Consider the following 27,747-nt stretch of genomic DNA (forward strand, 5'->3'; position numbering starts at 1 on the left):
TCTCACAAGCCTAGTCCTAGCCCAGTGTGGGAGCCCCCCCCCCTCCGGAAAAATGAAATATTTTGAGGAATATTAAAAAGGCAGAATATTATATTTCCCTAAATAGGAAATGGAGAAACATGTTTTTAAAGGTAGGAAGCAGCCCCCAAGTCTTTCTTAATAGCCCACAGAGGTTGCCAGCACTTAAGAGATAAAGAACTTATTGAAAGAAGCCAAATATTTAGATGGCTCTATTCATAAGCAAAGCAAATACTGCAGGCAGAAATCCATTCAAGACAGGATATTTCGAAACTACTTGCAGCAAAGATTGACAGCTAACAAAAGCAGAGTGATAGGATTAGAAGCAGCCCTTCACCCAGGAATCAACACAGGACAAAAGCCATTAGCCACAATAGGAATTGTCCAACACCCTTTCAGAATACAAGCCCCTTCATTGCAGTCCAAACTTCAAAGTCACAGAAACCTGGGAGCTCAGATAAACAGTATGCCAGAGGTTGGCCAGATTAGCTCAGACAAGCACCTAGGATTGCATTTCTTCTTTTATCTATACCTAGCTATGACCCCTACATAACCCCTAGATGACCCCATAGGAATCTGACAACAGCCAATAGAATATTAAAGGACACGTTCTTGCACAGGAACAGGAAGCTCAAACATAAAGCCCAAAGAAGGTATAAAACCTACCCACTCTCAACTCCATTTTTGTCAGCTGCCCATGTGGAATCACATGTGGTTCTGCTTCATCAATAAACCATATTTCCAATCAGCCTCCATGTTTCCAGTGTCTTTCTCCCAGCTTGGAACTGAACCAGATGGATATATCTTCCAACACCAGCATGGTCCAGCAGTACAAAGGGGCTTCTTCTCACTACAGGAAGTAAACCCAGCTCACTCCCATCCATAGTTGCTCTTGCCACCCTGCACTCCAAGGCCCCTGCTGATGAGGCAAGCCTGCTGCCCTCGCTTTTCACATGGCCACTGCTGCCCATATAAGACCCTCTTCCCCAGGTCTCGCAAGAAAACATATTGGGCAACCTGGGGAAAACGTCAATTTCTTCCCCTTTTATGGTTCTAGGAAAATGACAATAAAATATTTACCAGTTATATGAATCCATTTTTTAGAGTGGAAGGCCTAGAAATAAAAAATCCACTATTTATAGTTTTTAATAACCAGACTAAAACCAAGTTGAATAAGGTTTTTAAATATCTTATCAAAATTATGTAATTAATAATGTGTATGAACTGCAAGACAAAGCTTTCTAAAAATAGCATTCAATTATGCTGTTCCTTGCTCAAAAGAAAATTCCAACTAAAGCACATGTTTTAATCACTGCATAAAGCACCCTAAAGCAAAACCAGTTTTCAGTAAGCAGATTCCTTCTTCATCCTTTGATTTGTCAAAATTCCTCACACAGAGAACTACAGTATTTTATAAAAATTCCTTTCTGATAGCTTCTCATACATGTAACTACAATCCTTATTGTCTTTAGTACAGAATAAGGAGAATTCATTTCTTAGTAAATATACATAGGATTGGCTTTGAAAACCTATGTTAATTACGCTGTGTGTCTTTATGCATTTTAACACACCCTAACCTATGTTTTCAGGGAAGTGTTGCTTGTGGCCACTTAATACCGGTATCTGAATATGTTACAGAGCAAATCAGAAGGCTTCAAATTAGCACGAACATCTTAGAAAAAAAGTGTTAAGGTTTTTTCCCAATTTCTTTTCTCCATAATAATTGAATAACTGAATCAGCCTGTATTAATCTTATTTTAAAAGCTTTTTAAATTGTGTGTTATTGTTTAAGAACAAATTAGACAGTCCAATTTTACACTTCTTTGTAAAATTAAATCTAACCATTTCCAAACTTCTGTTTTGCATTTTTAATCAATAAATGTTTATTCAATAAATGTTTAATGAATAAATGTTTATTTAATGTTTTTAAAAAGCTAAATACATTTGAAATAATCATACGCCAGAATTATACTAAGTATTAATATTATTCAAGACTACCATTCAGGAATGGCAAACTTATTTAATGTCAAGTGTACTGAACCGTTACCTCAAACCAAGAGATGACAGATTATTTGTATTCATAAAACCAAAATGCCTTTAGAAAATTTAGCTGCCAGGATACAACTCCATAATCAGATTATTCAAAAAAGATTCATATTGAAAGTCACTGGTTGTAAGAATTAAAGAGCTTATTTTTTTATCAGAACATTATTTCATGATTTAAATGATCTGTGGTGCAAGAAACACATGAAATTATTTATTAAAATATTACTGACAATTCTATTAAGTTCTTTGTTAATAAACACATTAAATTTATCTTTGTGAGGATTGATTAGTACTATTGCCAAGAATTAATCAGCATGAATCTTTCTTATTTAATTATGTAAATAAAATTAGCTGGCTATTAAAAACAGTTCAACAAGTTCACATTGGATATATCTGGGGCATTTTTATACTGACATATTTAATTGCTTAACTATCTTAATGTTATTCTGTTGCAATATGTGTTTGCATTTTAAGTTTTGTGGTTTTGTAAGCTTCTTGGTTAAAAATAGGACAAGCATAAAGCTTATGATTTACTACTACATGATGACAAATATTGAACTGAACGGCTACATCATGCTAAATAGTACGGACAGCGTGAATTGCAACTGCACCAGATATCGGATTAGCTGTTGCTAAAATAGATTTCTGGTCTCAGCCAGTTTGGCAACACTTATTTATTTTGTGTACTGCCATAATCATCAAGGACACCTGGTAATTACAAGAATAAAAACATCCTAAAGTATATTCAAAATATTATTTAAATGTATATTAAATATTCAAAGTAAAAAAATTAAAAAACAGAGCAATAAAAATCTTATGATTATATAGAGGAATTATTCATACATGTACATTTTAATGATACAATAAAATCCATCCAGCACTGCAAAGAGAATGATAAAAAACCATAACTTTTAATTCTTAGTATAAGAACAAATATTGAAAGAATGCTAGCAATGCCAGAATTTGTAAATCTTTGTAACAACAAATCTCAGATGATCACCAAATTTTGCAAAATTAATGCCACTTTGTTAGTGTTAATAGTGTGGGTTGATCAAAAAAGCTGTTTAGTGGAAAACCAAATAGTGCCACAAATCCTATGTTGCTAATCTATCTGATCAACAACAAATTATTCATACATAATAAGTGTGAGGCAGAAAATCTGCACATTTAAAACAATTAAGAACAGAATCCTGATTATTTTCCATTAACTTTCTTTTTATAAGCTGAGGAAAGTAATCCTTAAAAGATTTATTTACAGCAATATCTTACCAGTGTAGATGCTGGCACTGGAAGCTGGGATACCAAACTGTGACTCAATGAACTTTGGAATAAAGGTAATAAAAGCAGTAACAATGGCACATTCAGCTGTATATGACAAACTCACAAAAAGGAAAGTCATGTTGCTTAAGATCCTGAAAGCTGCTCTTGGAAGTTCTATAAAAAAGACAAAAAGAAATAAAAGAAATATACCTAAATGTTGTCAGAATGGATGGGAGACAAAGAACAATCAGGGTATCATTTATTGAGTGGTTGCCTTGTCAAGAATTCCACTGGATACATAAAACTATGATTTATGAACAGTGCATGAGCACTGTAATTCTACCTTCTAACCCTAACCCTTCATTCATCACCTTCAGCATATACAGCTTCACCAAACTGGGATATTATTTTAGTAAAAATTAATATTGGTACATGTATTCAACCTCTTCTTTTTGTCCAGCATCCCTAGCCAAAATCTATTTTTCATAATGCTGATAACAGCAGGAAAATAATAGATAGGATTTACATAGCTTTAGCAAGCTGTTCAAGCTTGATAAAGGCTGTTTATGGATTACAGGCTGCCCGATTAGGCTTGAAGGGGCTCAATACTGATTTTTTGAGTGAAACAATTTACTCTGCAACTAATGTAGAACCAATTGAACCAAAGTCTTCTACTTTAGTGCTACTTCTAAATAAATAAATATATTTTTGTATCTGTTTTCAACAACAAATAATAATTCTATGAATTTAAATTTCATCTTAATTTGATTTTTTTCAAACAGGAATTTTTTTTACCTTTAACATTCTTTCCAAAGTCCATTGATGTAGAAATTTCTGGCTCTAGCTCATTTTTACAATTCACTTTTTCTTTCACTATATCATCATCATCACCTGAAACATCAGAGCGCATCTTTTTCTTCTTTTTCTTGTGTCGAGGTGGGAGTTTTTTAGGAAAAGCAAACATTGGAAGTATAACAAGAAGCATCACACTAGCACAAATGAGGAATCCACTCCACCTAAAAACAAAAGGTAAGAAATAACATTTATAAATAGAGTCACATTTATTACATCAAGCAATACAATAATAGATACCACTGCCTATAAGCAAACATATATGAGCAGTAATAGTGCAGTGGTTAGATTGCATGACTGCAGGCTACTTCTGCTGACTGCCGGCTGCCAGAAGTTCAGCAGTTTGATCCTGACCGGCTCAAAGCGGATTCAGCCTTCCATCCTTCCAAGGTCGGTAAAATGAGGACCCAGATTGTTGAGGGCAATATGCTGATTCTGTAAACCGCTTAGAGAGGGCTGTAAAGAGGTATAAAAGTCTAAGTGCTATTGCTATATACACACAAAAGCAAACCCTCTATAATAGGAAGCAGAAATGTACACTTGGTGTTATTGTTTGTCCCATAAAACAATTACCATATAAGTGATTTGAAGATCACAAAAGCTGCATCCAAAACAGTTTAAGCATCATATGATCTTTGCTTAATGACCAATTGTATAGCAACCATTCAAAGTGAAAAGGACATTCTGTTCTATTCTATTCCTATTCCTACTCCTACTCTATTCACCTTCTAGAACCGTGATGGCGAACCTATGGCACGCGTGCCACAAGTGGCACGCGGAGCCATTTGTCAGGGCACGCCAGTTCACCTTTTTAAAAGCTATTTTTCGCCTTCCCCAGGCTCCAGAGGCTTTATAGGAGCCTGGGGAGGGCGAAAAGAGCCTCCCCCACCCCCCGGGATGCTTCAGGGACCGTCCCTGAAGCCTTGGGAACGCTTAAAACCACCCTCCGAGCAAACCGGAAGTGACTTCCCGGTTGCTCGGAGGGTCGTTTTAAGCGTTCCGAAGGCTTCAGGGACCGTCCGAGGCTTCCCTGATTGCCTTCGGAGCACTTAAAACGACCCTCAGAGCAACCCGGAAGTCACTTCCGGTTTGCTCGGAGGGTAGTTTTAAGCGCTCCGAAGGCGTCAGGGAAGCCTCTGGACAGTCCCTGAAGCCTCCGGAGGGCCTCCGGGGGGTCGGGGGAGGCTCTTTTCGCCCTCCCCAGGCTCCTATAAAGCCCCTGGAGCCTGGGGAGGGCAAAAAAAACATGTAAAAATGGGGGGGTCGTGCATTTTGCGCGCATGCACACTGGGGTGGTCACGCATTGCATTATGGGTGCGGCACGCCCGCACTCGACCCCCCTCGCTTCCCCCACTTGTGGCACGCGAGCCAAAAAAGGTTCGCCATCACTGTTCTAGAATGTTGGCAAGCTGTGCCAGAAATATGCACAAAGAATTGGAAACATATACATTTAAAAAATGCCAGGTGGAAACACATCAGCTCCATTATTATTACTTTTTAATAGGGTAACTTTTTTAGTTTAAATATTTCCAGAATATAGAAATAGAATGATAAGTAAATAATTGTAAAATTTGCAGCATTTGAACAATCTATACATTTCCCTTTGGCTACAGCTATTCAAAACACAGCATACAGGATCAAAGAATACATGACCAGATGTTAAATATTACTGATCAAATGTTAAACATTATTGCTATCTTCCACATAAAACCCCCACATGGTTGCAGCTTACCAGTTACCAATGAACCGTGGGTCACTTTGGTCAATCTGAATAGTACTTGTAGGATGTACATAAAACCCAATAAGAACTCCGCCTAATAAATATCCTGCTGCAGGACCAAGCGCTCCCATTACATACATGATAGCTGTAAAAGAGAAAAGAATATCCAAAACACATCAAACAATATGCTATGGTAATTTAACCATTTTCAAGAATAAAAGGGCAGGAGACTAAGTGCTTTCCTGGGCTTTTGTACATCAATCACAGCTATTTATTCTTTTTTCTGCAATTTCTGTCTTTTCCCTATATTCTCTGTGTATGAGATAAAAAGGTTTTGGCAAAGTATGTTCCAGCCTATTAATAAAAACCAGAGTTTATGGTAAATCTTCCCTCTTTAAATTAAACATAAGAGAATAAAAACTGTGCAGTGGAACATTTAAGATTCAAAAACAAGAGTTGCTTTGGAGGTGAGGTTGCTTAAATCAATGTTATATCCTGGGATCCTGCTACAGTTGTGGACAATGTTTTTTCAATGTGCGCGGAAAAGTATAGTTTGAGCGGCACATTTTCATGCCTGAGCACCTGAATTTTTTTCACAGATGTCACCCAAGACAACAACGAAATCAGTGTTATTTGAAACTCAAAGTTATGTTTATTCAAGGTACCCGCTTAATTAAAAGTGCTATATAATATCAGTATCACTTATAATACTGCAAGTCTGCAATATTAAAATACTTGCATAGTGTTTACGGTAATGTACACTGTTATTCACTGAAAGTCTGTCTCATCTTACAGTTTCTCATGTCTGTCTTTCTTTAACGACCATTCCGAGTACACTTTGTCAAGATCAATCTGCGCCGCTAAAGTCTGGTAAGATTGGATTCGCATCAGCATATCCAAGTGCTCAGTTTGCAGCCGATTGCGAGCTTTGGTCTTGATGGCATTCATCAGGCTGAAACCTTGCTCGCAATTGGTGCTTGACGCTTGGAATGTTGCGCAAATGTCCAGCAGACATGACAGCAATCCAAACTGTTGCTCTCTTAGTACAAACTGAACTAGATCATCGAATGAGTGCATTAATCCAGTCTTGAATTTCTCCGACATCAGAAATCTGAAGTCACAATACTGTGACTGTACAGCTGATGTGATACTGACTTCATCCAAATCTTCAAAGAAATGTTGGTATTTTCCAACCAGTTGCAATCTCAGTTTCCCCAAAATTAAAAGAGATCACATTCGACAGAGCAGCAGTTTTGAATATATTCCAATCTGTCAGCTCGTTGTCTGGAAAACGACTGTCAAGATGCAAGCACAAATGTTCAATAAATCTGAGTATGGGAGCCGTGTCAATGTCTGGGTTGCTCTGCATATATTCGCGAGCTTCGTCATTCCAGTAAGCCATTTCGCTTAAATACTGCAGGCGAAGCTTGGTTATTCTGGCCTTCACAAACTGAACGGCTTCGATTGGTGTGAGGTTGCTTCTTTGCAACAGCTTGTTCAACTCGGCTAATTCGTAAGCATCGTCAAACACGATCAAAGCAGCATGAACCTGTGGATCCGTCAACTTTCTGTAATAATATTTGCGGACTGGGTCACAGTGTGTTTCTGCTTGCTCTTTACAGTATTCAACCAAAACTGTAAAGTTTCTCATCAATGCTCGCAATGCAAAATGTCTGGAAAGCCATCGTATTTTATTCAACCGTCTGAAGGCTACTGATTCACACTCAAGAACTTCTGCTAGTTCTGCAAATGCCATTTTCTTCACAGAAGAGCGGCAGAACAGAGTGTAGACACTTCGTAGTAAAGTCTCGATGTTCTTCATCAGTGAGACGTGCTTACATGTGTCATCAATCCCCAAGTCTTCTCAATGTGCCAAAGTGCTGTTCAAGCAAATAGGATGCATATCAACGAAGCTGAGCAGCCACACCATTATTCTTACCCAGCATCACAGATGCACCGTCTGATGTAAACATGACCATCTTTTGAACGTCAATGTTGTTCGTAGCATAGAACTCTTTTATGGCTGCTGTGATTGCTGTGCTGTCGCACGTTGGCAACTGTAAAATTTCTACAAACACGGTCTTATAAATCGCGGCATTAGACGGGCGGAATTTCGCATACAAAATCAATATTTTGGTGACTGATACATTGGTGCTTTCATCGGCAATAAGAGTATGACAATTGGCATTACATAGATCACGGGTGACTTCTTTCTGAAAAACTGTGTTGATGCACTCCACGAACTCAAAGCCATAATTCTTGCTGCGCCAGCTCTCCAGAATGGACACATACTTCCCTATGTGGTCATGTATGACTTTGACTGATAATATCAACACATTCATGTTTACGGCCAGCAACACATTATCAATCAAAACTTTGACTTAATCAGCACTGGCATTTCTTCGCAGTGAAATTTCTTTTCTGTTCGCTCTGTCTTCTGCACTTTCAATCAGTAGCCTCTGCAGCCCTCCAGATTTCTGGCATCATAGTTTAGTGACCGAATCCAGGTGAATCTTCTGATTGATATGACACTTCAAATAATCAATTTTCCAATTGTTCCATTGTTTTCCAGTGGTGAATGTGCTGCCAGATAAGCTTCTTGGCATATCTGGCAAACAATGTCGTTACTACTTTCACGATAAGTGAAGATGTTGACCATTGGCTTACCTGAAGGGTCCTTTTCTGTACACCGCGGGAGAGTCCAAGCAATGGGTTAATTCAGTCTGCTTGCCCTTAGGACTGAGAAACTATTTTTCCTTTAGCCACACCTCCTCCTGGTGTGCTCAATCCCCCAGAATTCTTAGAAAGAGTCAGTTCGTGCGGACGGAGCGAAGCGTCCAAGATGATGTACTGTTGACACGAAGAACCCGAATCCCGGCCTTGAGAGCCAGGGTGGGTTGGACTCTCCCGCGGTGTACAGAAAAGGACCCTTCAGGTAAGCCAATGGTCATTTTCCTGTACACCGCTTGGAGAGTCCAAGCAATGGGACATACCCAAGTTATTGTCCATCTGGGTGGGCAGAAGAAGGCTCCCGGGATTCGGTCTCTGACACAACCGCCTGGAGCACACGCCTGCCGAAGGACGCCTCAGCCGAGGCGAAAATGTCCAATTTATAGTGTCGCACAAAAGGAGAAGGAGAGGACCACGTAGCGGCCCTGCAGATGTCCAGGATCGAGGCCTGGGTGGCCCAGGCCGCGGAGGTAACAGCACTTCGTGTGGAGTGTGCAGTGATGCCGCGAGGAACGGCCTTGGATTGACTTTCATAGGCTGTCGCAATGCAAGCACGAAGCCACCTGCCAATCGTGGAGGAAGAGACCTTCTTCCCTAGGGAACCAGGCTGGAAGGAGAGGAAAAGAGCCTCTGACTTCCTGAATTCCGCAGTACGAGCAATGTAGACCTTCAGGGCCCTCCTGACATCAAGATTGTGCCAGGATCGCTCTCTGGGATGCGACGGATGAGGACAAAAATTTGGCAACACAATGTCTTGCACTCTATGGAACCATGAGTTTACTTTGGATTAAAGGTCGGGTCCAGTCTCAAAATGACCCTGTCAGGGTGGATGACGCACAGGTCCTGGCGAACAGAAAGAGCCGCCAGTTCCGAAATCCGGCGAGCTGACGTGATGGCAACCAAGAAGGCCGTCTTCAGCGTCAGGAATCGAAGAGAAGTAGTGCGTAGAGGTTCGAATGGAGGGCTGGAGAGGGCCCGCAGGACCACGGACAGCTGCCAAGTGGGGTAGCGATGAACGGTGGGAGGGCGAAGGTTAGAGGCGCCCTTGAGGAAGAGGCGCACCTTCGGGATTTTGCTGAGAGGCAAAAGATGGTCGCCCGACCAGACGGTGGACAAGGCCGCCACTTGGCGTCGAAGGGTGTTTGGGGCCAGGCCCTTGTTGAGTCCCGCTTGAAGAAAGTCAAGGACTCTGGAAACAGGCGCGGTCGTCGGCTCGATGAGCAGCTCCTCACACCACTTTGCGAAGGCGGCCCAGGACGCATCATAAATCCTGGTGGTTGAAGGGCGTCTCGCCGCCTGAATGGTGTTCACTACCTCCTCTGATAGGCCTTGGCCTTTCAGTTGGTCCCCCTCAAGTGCCAGACGGCCAACTGGAGCCACTGGGGCTCTGGATGAACCACGGCCCCCTAGCTGAGGGAGAACTGGTCCGGAGGGATACGCCACGGAGGAGACACCGACAGGTGGACAAGGTCGGCGAACCACAACCTGCGGGGCCAGTGCGGGGCCACGAGGAGGACTTCCGCTCCCTCTGCGATGACCTTGGAGATGAATTGAGGAAGGAGAGGCAGGGGAGGGAAGGCATACAGTAGCTCGCGGGGCCACTTGCAACGCAGTGCATCCGTCCCCTCCGCCCCCGGGGTGAAGAACCGGGAGTAGAATCGGTCGAGCTGCTTGTTGTCCCTGGACGCAAACAGGTCTACGGTCGGCTTTCCGAATCTGTCGGACATCTGGTGGAACAGGCGAGGGTCCAGTTTCCACTCCGCAGGATCTATGGTTGTCCTGCTCAACCAATCTGCCTGTGTGTTGTCCACTCCGGAGATGTGGCCAGAGCGGAGAGATTCCAGATGGCGCTCCGCCCAGCGGCCCAGGGACTCCGCCTCTCTCATCAGTGCTCTGGATCTGGTGCCGCCCTGGCGGTTGATGTGGGCCTTGGTGGCCACATTGTCCGTCATCAAAAGTACATGTTGACGATGAATGGACCGGCTGAAATGGCGCAGGGCCAGGCGAGCAGCTCTCAGTTCCAGCAGGTTGATGCTGTAGCTGGTTTCCACTTGGGACCACTTGCCCTGGACAACCAGGGAACCCATGTGGGCTCCCCAGCCGGAGAGGCTGGCGTCTGTGGTGATGACTAACCTCTCGGGCTCCTTGAATAGGTGGCCCTTGAGGATGGCCGGAGACACCCACCAGCGGAGAGACCTCTTCACTTCCGGCGTAACTCGAATCGGCCTGGGAGAGTTGCTCCTGGATGCCCTCTGGTGCGGCAGCAGCAGCCACTGAAGCGCCCTGGAATGCAGGCGGGCCCACGGCACGATGGAAATGCAGGAGATCATTTTTCCCAGCAGCTGCGACAGAAGGACCACTGGAGCCTGCCTCAAGCTCATCACCTTGTGGGTCATGGACCTTAGACCGGCCAACCTGTCTTGGGAGAGGAAAACCCTGCACAAGTTGGTATCTATCACCACCCCCAGGTGTACAAGTCTGTTTGTTGGAGTGAGATGGCTCTTCTCTAGGTTTAGAGTGAAGCCGTGATTTTTGAGGGATCTCATAGTGATTCGGAGATCCCGCAATGCCTGCTGCCTGGACGACGACTGGATAAGGATGTCGTCCAGGTAGCACTGGAGCCTTATGGGCCTGCGTCTTAGCTGGGCCGCCACTACCGCCAGCACTTTGGTAAACGTCCGAGGGGCGGACGAGAGGCCGAATGGAAGAGCTTTGTACTGGAAGTGGCGACCCGCATAATAGAAGCGCAGGAACTTCCTGTGCTGAGGACGGATGGGGATGTGGAGGTATGCCTCTTTGAGATCTATAGATGTGAGTAGATCTCCCTGTCGAATCCCCGCCAGAATGGTCTGCAGTGACTGCATCTTGAACCTCCAGTAGGCGATGTGCCTGTTGAGGTTTTTGAGGTCCAAGATGGCTCTCCACCCCCCTGAGTTCTTTGGCACCAGGAAGAGGATGGAGTAAAACCCCCTCCCCTCTTCGCCCTGGGGAACTGGTTCCACGGCCCTGATGTCTAGGAGGTGTCTGACTTCCTGGTCCATACGCTCCCTCTTTTGGGGGCAGGATGGGACTGGGCACCGGATGAAGGTCCGGGGGGGGAGGGACAGGAACTCCAGGGAGAGGCCTTTCCTGACTATCTGCAGAACCCAAGCGTCCTCGGTGTTCTGGACCCAATGGGAGGCAAACAGCTGGAGGCGACCCCCGATGGGCGCCGAGCCCGGGCAGTCACTTTGACTTACGGAACGGCCTGTTGGAGGCCCCACCGCGGTTATACTTGCGGAAGCCGAACTGCTGCCTGCCTCTGTCCCGAAAGGGCGCCCTGTCCTGGGATCTGTCGCCCTGCTGACCGAAGGACCTATTGGAGGGAGAGAAGGAAGAGGCGGAGGTGGAAGGCTCGGAGGCACGAAAGGACTGCCTCCTAGAATAGGGAGCGGCCTTACGTTCCTGCTTCTTGTTTAAGGAAGGGAGGATCTTCCTCTTGTCCTTGGACTTGATGAGGAGAGGATCCAGGGACTCGCCAAATAATTTGGACCCCTTAAAGGGGGCGGAAGCCAGTTTCCACTTGTTTTTCTGGTCCGCTTGCCAATGTCGGAGCCAGATCAGCCGGCGAGAAGTGATATTAGAGCCGAGTGCCCTGGAGGCGAATTTAGTGGCATTAAGGGATGCGTCAGCGGCATATTGGGAGGCCGCGATTATTTTAGACACGTCCTGGTGGAGGCGGACGTCTCCCGCCGGGAGCTTGGTTAGGAGCTCGTGCAGCCAGATCACAGAAGCCCTATTAAAAAAGGAGGCGGATGAAGAGGCCCTGATGGCCCAGGCAGCCGCCAGGTGGGTTTTGTGGCACGCCTTTTCCGCTTTCTTGTCCTCCGCCTTAAGGCCTTCCAGGAGGTCGGCCGGTAGGGGGGAGTTGGAGGTGAGTGCAGCGATGGGCGGGTCGACAGTGGGAAGGGCCAGAAGGTCCTCCAGCACTGGCTCCATAGTATAAAGCTTCCTATCTACCCCACTTGGAGAGGACTGCGTGGCTGGTTGAGCCCACTGGCGCTGGATTAGGTCGAGGAACAGCCCCGGAACCGGAACCAGCTCTTGTTGGGGAGCTGGGACATCAAACATGACCGCATTGGGATTAGCCGGAGTGGCATCCTCCGCCGGCGCGGCCGGTTTGGGCTTGATCCCCACCCTGGTGGCAGCCTTGACCTTGTGAAGGACAGATTTGAAAAGGCTGGGCTTGAACAGACCCGCAAAGGCGGGCGCTTCAGGGGGAAGGTCCTCGTCGTCCGAGAGACCTAGCACCTCTGGGTCAGGGTCCTCAATGGCAGAGACCTCCTGACCACCGAGGATTCCAGGGAAGGATGGCGAGCACGCTTGCTTGGAGGGGGAGCTGTCTGATCGGGTTTGGGACCCCTAGGGGCCACTGCAGCGGGACTCTTAAATTTCATGGCCTCCGTGATGCCCTTGGCAATGGCACGGGCCATTAGTTCCTGCATGCGGGGAGATAACTCCTCAGAGTCAGAATCAGGATCCAAGCCCTCCTCTAGGGGGGGTGAAGCCTCACCCTGCATATCGTCTATACTGGCATCCCCAGGGGGAGGGGCCTGCTCACAGGCCCAAGAGGGTGCCGGGGAGGCCGGCTCTGCAAATGACCTATTTGGGGATAGGTCCTGGGACTCCACCTCCTCGGCGAGGACCATCTGGAGATCTTCCCGGGAGGGAGGGATTCCTGAGAGGGACTGCTCCCTGTCTGCCTGGCGTCTGGCCTTCTCAAACTGCTTGTCAAGGGCCCGCTGGCGCCTTTCAGCATCCTTGGCCTCGGCCACAGAAGGGGTTCTGGAACGCTGCCTCCCAGAGCCACCCCCACCACTCTTGCCCGCACCCCCACTCCCCGATGAGGAGGAACCCTTGCTAGGGGCCTGAGAGAGGCTCGGCCTAGTATCTTGGGAATCAGGGGGACTGGGCAGGTCCATAGTCAATGACCACACAAGATGGAGCAAGGCTATGACAAGGCAGAAGTTAGAGAGAGAGACTGGTTGCTGCAAGGGGAACAAAACAAAAAGATTTGTCAAAATTGCCATATGCACAGTAATTGAGTCAATACGTATGAAATTATCCCATGCTTAATACCAGTCGGAGGCCCAGGGGTAGGATTGGGGCCTGCGCCGAGGCGCAAGGCTCCGCAGGAGAAGCAGGGAGGAGAATGACTAGAAAAAGCTTGGCCTGCGCTTACTTAGGCCTCCTCCCTGAGCCGGTATAATGACCGTTGGAATGGCCCAGGAACCAGCACCGCTCGCAAAAATAGGCAAAAAAACAAAGGTGGAGATCCCAGCCCGAGAAACCCTTGCTAGGCCCTGCCACCTCCAACGGTCTCCTGATAACGAGGCTGATGCAAAATGGCGGCCATGGCTGGGCACGCTTTTTTTCGCGCCTAAAATGGCCGCCGCAACAGCGTGGGGCTAAGGGATAGCGAGAAGCGAACGCGCCTCGAATGGCGACGATCGCCCACTCCTCCCTACGGCAGAGGTCCTCTAGCAGGCCGGGGAACGAAAAATACTTCGACTAACATAACAAACGAGTGGCCTGGGTACGCAGGAACCTCGCCGCTGCAGCCGCGCCGTTTTAAACGACAAGCGGCAGGCCTCCGAAGCCGTCCCATGAGGATCGGCTGAGGGGCACCCCCCACCACCTTCCAGCTTACCTCCTGGCCTTCAAATGTGAATTCTGCTGGAGAAAAGTGCAGCGATGAGGATAGAAACGTCTCACAAAGTTGGGGAAATATTAGGAAATAGAAGTAAAACGCAAATAGAGAGTCCAAGCCAAAAAAGGATTAATTCAGCTCAGAGCTCTAGCTAATTACGTCCAAACGGGCTGACTGAGAAAGAATTCTGGGGGATTGAGCACACCAGGAGGAGGTGTGGCTAAAGGAAAAATAGTTCCTCAGTCCTAAGGGCAAGCAGACTGAATTAACCCATTGCTTGGACTCTCCAAGCGGTGTACAGGAAAATGCCCAGTTTTGTTAACTGTTTTCTAGACGAAGTCGGCAGTTCAGTCTCTACTAACTCTCTCAACCATTCTGGTTTAAACTTCAAGCTGCACTTTTTCTTCCTAGCAACGTTTATTCCAGTCTTATCATTTAGCTTTATGTTTCGACATTAGTTTTTTACAGCAAATGTGCTGTATGTGTATTATGTGTATTTGAAAGCGTGACGACTGTAAATTTTGAAATATTTCTAAACCACATTGTTAATATAGTGGATAAAATAAAACAATGTAAAACAATTTCAGTAAAACAATGTTCATAAAAATGACACCACATATTTTGTCAAGAAAAAAGGAACGATTTGAGCAAAGTGGTCTGTCTTCAATCAATGCTGGAAACAGTACCTAAAAGAGTTCTGCTACTGGCCCATCTACTCCAGCATTCTCTGTGATATATAAGGCAAATAAATACATTCTGAAAGCTTTCAAATTTAGAAAGATGTGCGGCTTGTAATATAGCAGAACTGTAAATAGATATCCAGTCTGGCAGATATTAATAGCCTAATCATGAATTTACCCAGTGTCCATTTTAACCTGTCAAAATTAACCATTCCCAATCTAATGGCAGCAAATTCTACCATGTAAATATCCATTATGTAAAGAAATCTCCCTATACAGGTAGTCCTCAATGTATGACCATAATTGAGCCCAAAGTTTCTATTGCTAAGTGAGTCATTTGTTAAGTGAGTTTTGCCCCATTTTACAACCTTTCTTGCTACAGTTAAGTGAATCACTGTGGTTAAATCAGTAACCTGGTTGTTAAGTCAATCTGACTTTCCCACTGACTTTGCTTGGCAGAAGGTTGCAAAAGGTGACTACATGACCCTAGGAGACTGCAACCATCATAAATATGAGGCAGTTGCCAAACATCCAAATTTTGATCATGTGGCCATGCGGATGCTGCAATGATCATAAGTGTGAAGAACAGCCGCATTCAACTTCCAAACTCAAATTGAGAGATTATATTTATGTATTATTAGTAATATTTTGCCTTTCAAAACATTTTAATTTGGAAAAGCAAATTAACCTTTTCAAAAATTCTCAATAGCTCTGATCTTTAAATACAAATTATTTTCTCCATTTACTCTGAATTTGATTATGTATTTTATTGAACACTTAATATTTAATATTGTATATACTTGTTATTAAGATATGTCTTACTAATGAATTCCATTGACAAGGTAGAATAATTAACATGACCTAAATAAAGAAGTACAGGAGTGTATGTTTGAGTGAGTAAATCTATGTTGTAAATACTAATCTCTTGCTGTTTTATAGTACATTCTCCATCTTATACTTCCTTGTAATATCAAAAGAACACTATCATATTGACTTTGCATAATTTAAAGATTACAAATTAACCAGATTTCAAGTTTCATAATTTCAGAAATAAACAATACCTTGTCTACAGGAATATTAATATTAATATTTACAATCAATTAAATCCAGGAGTAATTAGCACATTTTAATTAACATATATATTGTGATTGAATAAGATACAAATTATTCAGAATAGGAACAAAATTCAAGTAAAATTGTCAATTTAAATAGCCATTGATGAAGTAATTATTTATCTACAATTGATATATAAATGTATAATCCATCTGTTAGGATGATTGCATGTTAGATTTTAATTGCTTTTATATGGATTAAGAAATGTAATTAAAATCTTAACATACAATAACAATCCAGTCTTATACATGTTTTGGGGGAAATGAGCATGTAGGTGAAAAAAATGATAATTTTCAGCCTAAATCATGAGATAGATTATACCACTTAAAAGACATGAAAAACTAACAGAATTGAGGAAAATAATTAATAAAATTAGATATTTTCCAAGCAGTTTATACAATTAAAAATTTAAAATGAGTTTTAAAGTCATTTACATCAGGATTCAGACATAAGTCACTTAAATAATATATAGCTTTACTTTATATCTGCCACACATAACACTGCAATGTGCAGCAGCAATTAGGCTAACAGACATTATGTAACAAAATTTTACAGTAAGAAGAAATATTGTATAGTATATATAAAAATAACAGGTGCCATCTCCATTTCTTACTGTATGAAAATTATTGGAAGGTAGGTACATTCTAAATGTTCTTTAAAAACGTCCTACTAGCAATATCAGTATCTACCACTTCCCATTAAGTGAAAGCGAGCGTGAGAGATATTCAACTTTTAGTGTACAAATAAAGATTGGAAAGAGAGCACATATATTTGTCTACAGGTTTACTGAACTTTTTTAAAACCATCTATTTGCTGCCACTAATAAAGAAGAGATTTTAGGCAAAAAGGAAAAAAAAAGATTTATTTGTATTATAGAAAGGGAAAAAATGAGAGTGGAGAGAGTGGTAAGGGGAGGAATTCAGACGTGGAATATCAGGAGTGAAAAGAGCATTTACTGTGTAAGGAGAGTATTTCTACTTGCAATAATATATTTAGCTTTTGGTAAGCATATCATCAAGACAGGAAGATGGTCCACAACACAAACTTACACTGATCAATAAGGATGTAACCTTTTTTATTATAACCAGGCATAGGCTACTGCTAGCTGAAAGTTAAAAGTCCACCTTACTGCTATTGTTTGTTGGTTGATTAATATCCTTTTTGGTTCGCCTGGTGCGCCAATTGCGGCCCCTTTTGGACCGGGAGGCCTTGCGCAGTCACTCACGCGCTGGTGACGTCTCGCCTGGACTACTGTAACGCTTTCTACATGGGGCTCCCCTTGAGGTGCACCCGGAGACTGCAGTTGGTCCAGAATGCAGCCGCGCGGGTAATTATGGGGAGATCGAGGTTCTCCCATATAACACCCATCCTGCGCGAGCTGCACTGGCTTCCTGTGGCCTACCGGGTGCGCTTCAAGGTGCTGGTTACCACCTTCAAAGCGCTCCATGGCACAGGGCCTAGTTACCTGCGGGATCGCATCCTGCCCCATACATCCCTGCGACCCGTCCGCTCACACAGAGAGGGACTACTCCGGGTGCCGTCCTCCAGAGAGTGCCAGAGGGCGACGCCCAGGAGTAGGGCCTTCTCTGTAGTGGGCCCCACCCTTTGGAATGACCTCCCCCCAGACATCAGGACAACAACCGACCTTCGCTCCTTCCGTATGAAGCTGAAAACCTACCTGTTTCGACTAGCTGACCTGGCATAATACTACAATCTCTCCAGCCCAGGGCATTTTTAATTGGTAATTTTAGTTTTTAAGGGTTAATTTCACTGGGGTTTTAACTTTTTTAGGTATTGTAACTTATTTATTTATTCTTACCTCCTCTGTACGCTATATAATACTTTTGTACGTCGCCCCGAGTCCCTGTGGGGAGAGGGGGCGACTAATAAGTTCAAGTAATAAATAATAAATAAATAAATAAATAAATAAATAAATAAATAAATATTATCTTAAATCTTCTTATGTTCTAAATTTGGATCTTATAAATCAATATCTCTTACTGGGTGCCAGGAAGACTATTTTTAAAACTTGAAGGCTTACATTAGTATAAATGAAACATGCTTCCAAAGGATTACACAACTTTAAAGCAATAACAAAAATAATAAACTGGGGGTTTTTTGTTACCAAAAAACCCTCACCAAAACCTTCTGGTGAAATGTTAATTTTTGCCTAAAATTACAATTATCTGTCACTGGAATGGATAAATAAGGATTGAAATATTTTCCCCTATTGCCTACAACCAAAGAAATAGACCCCAATTGGTTATTGTCACTGGGCTATTTGACACCTTCCAGGTAAACTCTTCTTTTAGAAGAGAAGAACAAGATAAGTTGAACTGCATTTGAGCATATTTGCTCTGCAACTCTTAAGACAAAAAAATATTTTTGAATTTGTAGCCCTCACATCTTCTTTGGGTAGCAGCTCACAAAGGTTTCATTGTGAAATCATGTTCTAAACAAGGGTTACAGGACATCTTGGTACCAGAAAGAGGTTCTGTAGACGAGGTATCTAAATTACAAAAAGGCTGAAATCTAGATCTTGCTCCCAATTACTGTACAGCTGATCTAAGCAGACGACCATTTACTTTAGCCAACTATGTTTTCTGACATTCTGCATGCTTCACATAGTACAGTAGAACATTCTTGCTAACTAGATTTGATATTATGGTATCTAAGATCCTGGAAGACAGGTATAACAGCTTTATTCAGCAAATTCAATCAGATGAGTTCCTCATGTTTTCAGTCATGACTCTTCTAATAATGTTCCTGATGGCTAAATATCAAATCTGAAACAAATAGTAAAGTTGCCAAATTCTGTACACATCAATTGCTATACTGAGGATTATTAGATTTTATGAGAATCACTTTGATTAGTGTTTAGGGCACTGATTTGGCAAGCCTGAGTTCTAATACTGTTTTAGAGGCTGAGTGAACTTGAGACAGTCACTCTCTTTCAGCCCGCATTACAATAAGTATGGCAAATATGATAAAGTCTGAATATATGTGTGCAACAGAGTTAACATACATCCTTTTTTTCTAGACATATCCCATATTTCACTCCTTTAATTTCCAGCTGGAGATAGTTTGAAAATACTTTAAAATGTCTGGTGTTCAAGGGTAAAATAAGAACAAGGAACACTTTGCTAAAAGCAGCTATAGCTGATGTGCTTTCATGTCATGTCTGTCTATACAGTAGAAGATGTCCTGAAAGAAGCCAGAGCAGTCAGCCCAGCAATAAAATTGTCATTCAATGACAAACAACATATAAGAGTTTGTCCGTGAGTAGCCACCCCAGCTAGTGAAGCCCTCCTTCTTTTCTATGTGCTTTCCTCACTTGCTGCCTCTATAAGCTTAAAGGAGTGAGCAAGAAATGATAATGATAGTGGCCCAATTAGCTTCCAGACTTTGGGAAGATGTTAAACAAGACGTAACCCTGAGATACCTCATAGTTGGGGTGTTGAGGCCATGTAAGCACACAAAACCATGGCAAGGAGATGGGCAACCATATTAATTTTGAATGAATGAATGAATAAATGATCTTCCCTTCCTTCAGTCAACAGCAACTGAAATTGGTTCTTGAGACAGAAGAACCATTATCGCATGGTGCCCGCAACTCCCAAACCTTGAAACCGATGCAGAAGCACTAAAATGGATGCACCTCCACAGAATTAAAATAAAATTAATACATTAAAAATTACAAGAGTTTTAAAAGATGGAGGTATGCCAATAAGCCACCTCTCCACCTCTAAGATTGTGTGACCTTGTTTGATCCCCATGCCAATTGCTCGAGCCAGTTCTTGACACCTTTCTGAAAGGCAAAAAGCATGGGGTGTCCCTCATCTCTGGGGACAAGATGTTCCATAGAGTGCGAGCAGCAGTACAAAAGGCTTTGTTCCTGAACCCTGCCAGTTGTAATTTCGGATGGGACAGGTCAATGAAATAGGAATATGACAGTTCCTCACGTAACCTGTCCCATACCATGAAGAACCTTAAAGGTAATAACCAACACTTCAAATTGGTTCCAGGAAGAAACTGGCACCTAAAGCAGCAGAGATGTTACATGCACAACCCTACATATATGCCAAAATACACATACATACACACCAACACGTGATAGCAGTATCATAGCCCCTACTGCAGTATGGTTGTTAATTCAATTTTCTTGCTTAAAGTTGAAAAATGACAATCTCAGAAAAAATACCAAAAAGTCCCTTGGCATCTTACAAACAAATTTACTGTGGCATCAGCTACTCTGCCCCACAGCTATCCTTCCAGTTTTTGAAAAGACTGACCTTACTGTCTGTTTATCTTCTTCAAGCTAAATATTTATACTATCTGTTATCCTCTTCAACTTAAACTACTGTCTGGTTTATCCTCTTCAAACTAAATGTTAGAAAGACAGTATTATTGCTGCATGAAAATGATAAATTACATTAAGTGAAACAAAAGCCTAAAAACTAATATCAGTTTATGATTCTGTCTACATTGTTAATATGTCCCAATGTGTTCCTGGGGTCACAGACTGTATCAACATGAAAAAATAAGCATAGTTAATTATGATTTTAGAGGGCAAAGAATGATTACTTTAATCTGCATAAAAACTATAAACTCTAATATCCCCCCTTGCTGGTGTTCTGAGGAATGTTTCTGGCTTTTGCCCAAGCCTTTGGCAAGGATGGCCGAAATCCCCTTTGGATTATATGGGTCTGTTCGTTTTCATTTCTGTATGGCTTTGTCATCTTTGCTATCTTTTATTCTTTATTTTCATTGATTGTGGTAATTTTTCTCACTCCTGTTAATACTCTTTTAATCTATGAAACACCTAGATGTGTTCACAGAATTGGGAGTTGTGCAGAATATGTTATAAACAAACAAACAAATCCCTCTTGCAAAAATCCATAATCATCCAAAACTGAAAGTCATTTTTGCAGTATTGATGTTAATTTGTTTTCCCAATGCAGGCAGAGTTCATGTGGATTAGTAGAAGGGTTATCCAAAGGTTGAACTCTTTTTTATACTTTAGGAGCTTGAATTTCATATAGCCAGCCCTTTAGCTATAGTTATTAATCTCTGTGTACTATGTGGAAGAATCGTAAAAAAAGTCCAGAAAAAACATGTTTCGGTATGTGTGTCACTGTACATATATATGCACAAACACATGTACAGCAGCTACATTTTATCTGCATTTTCCATCTCAGTAATCCTATTTGCAAAACAAAACAAATGATTAAAATGATCAAAAAAAGAGAGAAGAAAATAGACTATGACACAAGCAATATTTGGGATATGTTGAGAATTAAGGACAGAGATTCTTATCTGAATAAAAACTACTGGGGGTTGTAAAGGTATGCTATTTATAGGATGCTACAATATACATCAAAACAAAAGAACCTGGTGGATATTCCTTCTTCATGAATTTGTTCTTTCGGGTCCCCCATTCTTTCTTAGAGTTCAGCCTGGTTTATGACTCTAAAACATATGCAGGTAGTCCTCAACTTACCAAAATTGAGTCCAAAATTTCTGTTGCTAAGTGAGACATTTGTTAAGTGAGTTTTGCTTCATTTTACGACTTTTCTTGCCACAATTATTAATCACTGCAGCTGTTAAGTTAGTAACACAATTAAGTGAATCTGGCTTCCCCATTGCCTTTGCTTGTCAGGTTACAAAAGGTGATCACATGACCCCCAGCCCCTGCAACCATCATACATATGAGTCAGTTACCAAGGGGCTGAATTGTGATCACGTGACCATGGGGATGCTGCAATGATCATAAGTGTGAAAAATGGTCATAATTCACTTTTTTCAGTGCTGTTATAACTTCAAACGGTCACTAAATGAATTGAGGACTGCCTCTACTCATACAAAAATGTGACAAATGGAATGTTTGGGGTATCAGGCATGAGTAGCACCTCTGGAGGGGGACATGTCACATCATTTTTCTAGGGTGATTCGTTCAGATATACAGTTAAGTGAGTCAACCAAGAGGATGAATAACTATCAAGTATATTTTTTAGAAGAGGATACAGTCAGAAATATTAAACAGCTTGAACTTGCTTATCTAAAGAGGATTAACTATATTAATGGAAAAGAGAAATGAAGAAATGAATATGATAGGTGATTTTCTTTCTTTGGACTCAGGACAATAACTGCTGCAGATGTAAAAAAAAATGATTAATGCTTGAAAGTATGGTAATGATGAAACACAGTAAGGATCAAGGCATATCTATGACAACACAAATCAGAATGGTTAAAACAATGATAATGTAACATACAGCAAAGAAACATGAACACAGTGAGAAAAAGAAGAGACACATTTTTTAATTATGTATTGGAGACATTTACTGAGAGGGTTCCATGAACTGCAATTGCTCCTGAATGAAATAAAAACTGACAGTACCACTTGGGTGGTAATTAGCAAGAAACTCACATAATCTAGCAGATGATGTGAATAGATAACAATTAAAAACAACTATTCTTGCCTGAGGGAAGTACTGTATAGGAAGCGAAAGACAACAGATAAACTTGAGTGGATGCCATCAAACAAATTTGAGGACTTGTAAAAACTCAAATACTGGCCACCTAATGAGAAGGAAGGACACACTGGAGAAGAGCCTAATGCTGGGAAAGCTTGAGGGCAAAAGAAGAAGGGGACAACAGAGAACGAGGTGGCTGGATGGAGTCACCGAAGCAGTAGGCATGAGCTTGAATGGACTCCAGACGATAGTAAAAGGCCTGGAGGAACATTGTCCATGGGGCTGCAATGGGTCGGACACGACTTCGCAACTAACAACAACTAATTATTACTGTAAATAGAATGAAATGTCAACCATCTGCCCTTACAATTACCAGAACTGAGCTCAATTTGATAGCACCTAACAAACTATATACACACCAGACTTTAAAGGAGAAGGAAATGGTAATGAACAGTGGCAGAATCCATGAACATAGCTAGATCACTGGGTCTGTGAATAAAGCTTAAATTAAAATGCTTCCTAACCCTTCTGAGTGTCTGACGTAGTTCCATCTGTCCTGATCCCAAAGTATTAGTAATGTCTTGCAGAACCATCATGAACAGGACTTTCTTCAGTGAAGTTAGAAGGCTTTACTTGGGAATAAAGGAACACCAGCTAACTGGTACCAGATGAGCATAGAAGGCTTGGTACTGAACTGAGTACAGACAATTCATTAGATAGGATATTGGAAACAATGTTTACAAATTATCCATTCTGTCAGGTCATGGACTGGATTCCGATTATTCTCTTGCTTAAGGTATATTGAGTGGGGCTAACCATGTTCTTCCAGTCTCAGATCTCTGAGCAGTGTTCTCCTTCTCAAGTCTGTAGAAACAGGAACTCTCTCCTTGATGTTTTCCTTTAAATGTTAAGCAGTTTTAAAAAACTATAGACTAAAGGTAGTCTTCGATTTACAACCAGTCATTTAGCAACTGTTTGAAATTATTGCAGACGTACCTTAGGGTTACTTTCAACCCAGATTTGAAGTTCCAATGGTCAGCCATATCACGTGATCAACTTTGGGCACTTGGCAACATGGCCATATTTATGGCCATCTGAAGCATCCTGCATTCATAAAACCCATGTTACGATGGCTTTGCTGAAAACCAGCACTTCCAGTTCTCTGCAAAATTACATCCCTAGAATCTGCTTGAATTACCAATCACGGTTTCTCTTAACAAGCATGGTGATTCACTTAATGACTACCGCAAAAAAGTCTTAAAATCTGGTCAGTCAATGGGATTGAGTATTATATGAAAATAGGAAGCTGACATTAAGAATACACTTTTCAAATGGTAGGATGTATTGTCCAATGTTGGGGATCATATTTATGTTTCCAAGGAAGCCATAAAATTTAACTAAGTGCATTCTGGGGGAAAATGTGTCAGGTCATTAAATACATCAAAAATTAGAATGGTATGGAAACTACAGATTTGACCAGGAGGGGAAAAGGAGGAAGCATAGGTGGTTTTATTCCCCATCATTTGTGTAAAAAAACCCTAGACTTCCATTTGTACCCTTAAGAAAAAAAGTGTTCAAAACATTTTTCTTTTTTAAATAAATGTAACCCTTTACAATTTTTTAAAAGGAAAGTTCGGGGGTGGGGGGGGGAGATTACCATAGGAACTCAAGCATTCCATTCTGAAGGGTTTTATGTAGCTAAAGCTATGATCATTACGTTCTGAAGCATTTTGTAATTTAACCAATAGCATGGATATAAACAATTATTGCGGAATGAAAGTCCTGTGGTTTTACCATCTGTTTTGAAAAGTTAACACTACACTCTATTTCCAAGTTTTTTAAAAAACTGGGTAGCTATTTCTAGTTGACCCTGGGGGGAAATAGAGAACTTGACAAGAATTTTCTAAGTGACTTTTAGATATATAGAGTAAAAACTAAAATAACATTGAAAAAATTTGACTCTAATAAATATTGTTACTATTTGTTTGATTGCTTAATCCAATGTGACTACAGTAATATAAAAAATGTCTGATCAAATGAAATATCTAAACAAGAATTACAAAGATTCTGGTCATGCATTTCCTGAAGGAGATCATGAAGGTCAGAAAAACTGGTTTATAATGCTTAATTTATTGCCCATGCGTACATGAATACCTTTCAGATCTAATTAACCGAATGATTATCAATGTGAAATGTAAGTATTTTTCCTGGAATAAATCCACTGAATAGTTTTCCATGCTTCAGGAAAAAAAAATACATACATATATCAAAAATAAATTTCAGAAGTTAATTTCTGATGTAGTTTTACATTTGATGAATACATTTTCTTCTTAAGACTAGATTTACTTTGTAGCACTATTACAATACAATAGTTGACATCTGGGACACAGATAGAAAGAGCTTTACCAACAGCATTTTTAACTATCTTTAATATTCCTGGCTTCAAAAGATCAAAATTCTAGTCAAACAGGACTTTTATTAGGAACTATTTAAAAGATTTGCAACTACCTAAAAATCTTCCCACCGTATTTTAAAACTCAGCATAATTCAAAAACTAGGCATAATTCATGGATATTATACAACTTACATTGTAAATTATGTGTCAACAATATATTTGAAATTATATTACCACTCTCAGATTTTTTAACCAGATACCATAATATCTGTTATTGCTTGTTTTCCTATTGCAATTTTATGTTTGTGTGTATATAGGTTAAAATACATGATAAAATTGCCCTAAACATTTATTTTAATGAATGAATGAATGAATGAATGTACACATACACATACATATATACACATGTGTATGTGATAGACAGATATAGACAGACAGACAGACAGACACATAATACGCACATAGGGCGGGAAGGATGAGAGAGAACATATACCATATTTTTCGGAGTATAAGACGCACCGGAGTATAAGACACAGCAAGGTTTTGAAGAGGAAAATTTTTTAAAAAAGTTTTGCACTCTGCAGACCTCCCAAAAACATCCCATTTTTCACGAAAACGGGCCCATTTTTTTTTTCCAAAAAAAGGGCATGAATAGTCCTTAGGAGGCTGGGGGGAAAGAAACGGGCTGTTTTGCACTCATTTCTGTCCTCCCCAGTCCCCAGGAGCTCTCTGAAAGGCTTCTAAAAGCTATGCATGGCCATTTTGGTGAAGGGGGCGGAGTTTCGTGAGGCAAAAAATGCTGTATTCCGTGTATAAGACGCACCCAGATCTCCAGCCTCTTTTTTGAGGGAAAAATGTGTGTCTTACTCAGAAAAATACAGTACATAATGCATTGGAAAGGAAACAATTTCATATTCCATTTCCCTCATAAAAGAGATAAGTATCACTTCAATTATTTCCATAGGTATTTCAACATGGAAGAAAGTACAGAATATAAGAGATAGTGGAACAAAGTTTTTAGAAGATTAAGTAACAGCTATTGAAGTCTTTATTCTGGCAAATATTAGCTACTATGTCTGTCTGTCTATCTAAACATTCAAATACATTTAAAGCTGCTGCATTGGTTTGGGAGCTTCAAAGATGAAGTGGGCCTCCTTTCAAAATAATCACACAAAAATCTTACCTAGATAGAGTGATGAGTTTTCTTTCTTGACATTGTCATCCAAGTAGGTTGGTCCTAGAGTGTAGATAGGTGTGGAGCCCATTCCAATGAGAATTTGGGCACAAATAAAGAAAGCTACATAGAGTGAGTGGCCATTTCCACGTGAATTCTTCAGACAGCCTGATGATTCCAGGTGGCCTTTCGTTGAATAATTTCCAGTCAAACACAAGCCATCATTAGAAACAGAGGAGTTTAATTCCTGGATTTGATATGGTGCAGAGATGAAATGAGGTAAAGAAAATATAGCAGCCCCAAGAGCTATAAATAACCCCCCAACAGCAAGCCACAGAGGCCTTCGTCCTTGCCCACCAAAATAACTGATGAAGACCACTACTAAAAGGCTGCCAATATCAAAGCAACTGACCAATAGCCCAGATTCAGAGCTTCTCAGGCTATATCGTCTCTCAATGGTAGTGATAACACTACTCAGGTAACCAGAGACCATTAGTGACTGAATGAAAGTCAGGAAACACATACATATCAAAAAGAATCGAGAGTCTGTCAATACTATAGCAAGATATTTTCTACCAGGCATTACTAGCAGTGTGGAAGCTGGTGACACTCCATTACTTAATCTAGTAGAGTTGTTGCAATCATTTCTTTCAGTGAAATTCCTCATTCTCGAAAAGCTGGAAGGTGTAAAAGACAACACTGTCTTGGAAGAAGTAGCAGTAGCATTACTGTGAGGTGCTGATATATTGGGGTCAAGGCCACACCTCTGATCAGAGCCCCCCTGCAAACTCTGTAAGAAGTTCTTTTTGGCTGCGATGAGAGCACTTTGTGTGGTATTAATCTGCGGAACAGACCCATTCAGAACTGGCAAGCTTTTGGACCGAGAATTATTATCTTGCTTTTCTAGTTGCTCCTCTCCAAGAGAGTTTGGATGCTGGTGCTTTATTATTCCTGATAAAAGCATGCTGAGAGCAAGCTTGGTTTAGGCTGAATTACTAATTTCCTGTTATATGCACGACCTTGGTCAAATTTATGCTTTTTTCAGCCCAAGAACAATCATCCTCTATGGCTTTCCAGATCTCTCCAAGCCACTCTGGAAAAAAGGAACTCTACAATTCAACGCCGTTACATGAACACATGAGAGCACATGTCCAGCAGATTTTATTGTAGTTCCATACTTCTTAACACTGCTCTCCTCTGCCAGCAGCTGACCTTTAAACAAAGTGAACTGAACCACTCCCCCTCAGCAGACTCATTCCCACATGGCTCCTAATGATGCCCTGCCATTCTAGATGAGGGTCCTTGGCTGCCTGCATCATTGGCAATAAGACTGTAGATTCTGAAGATGTACTATTCCTGTTTCCGCGTATTCAGATGACATGTCTATCAATGCAGAGGGAGGGGGGGAGAAATCAAGCACAGAAGATCAGCATGCTGCTTTTGTCTTCTCACAGTAGTAGTTCCCAGCTGCTGCTCCCTGAGGCTAGAAAAGAACAGACTATAATCAGGCTCTCACCTCAGAATAGAAACACAGAATGGCTGGAATCCCTGATCTCCATTAAAATCCCTCTCCTAATTGTTTAAGCCCAGTTTAAGT

At 41.6% G+C, this 27,747-nt stretch overlaps 1 protein-coding gene across 4 annotated transcripts in view; it reads right to left on the minus strand.

Moving 5' to 3' along the window:
* Positions 1 to 27,747, minus strand: part of SLCO5A1 (solute carrier organic anion transporter family member 5A1) — a 46,002-nt gene that overhangs the window by 16,456 nt on the left and 1,799 nt on the right. For all 4 annotated transcript variants that reach the window (XM_081952574.1, XM_081952577.1, XM_081952576.1 and 1 more), the window contains exons 2-5: positions 26,160 to 27,633; positions 5,909 to 6,041; positions 4,120 to 4,340; positions 3,334 to 3,498 (exon numbers count right to left, since the gene is read on the minus strand). In XM_081952574.1, coding sequence (XP_081808700.1) covers positions 3,334 to 3,498; positions 4,120 to 4,340; positions 5,909 to 6,041; positions 26,160 to 27,114 — 1,474 coding nt within the window. In that variant the 5' untranslated portion in view covers positions 27,115 to 27,633. The remainder of the gene's footprint in view (positions 1 to 3,333; positions 3,499 to 4,119; positions 4,341 to 5,908; positions 6,042 to 26,159; positions 27,634 to 27,747) is intronic.

This window comes from Natrix helvetica, assembly GCF_964273705.1.
Source record: "Natrix helvetica genome assembly, chromosome: 4".
In the NCBI taxonomy this organism is placed as follows: domain Eukaryota; kingdom Metazoa; phylum Chordata; class Lepidosauria; order Squamata; family Natricidae; genus Natrix; species Natrix helvetica.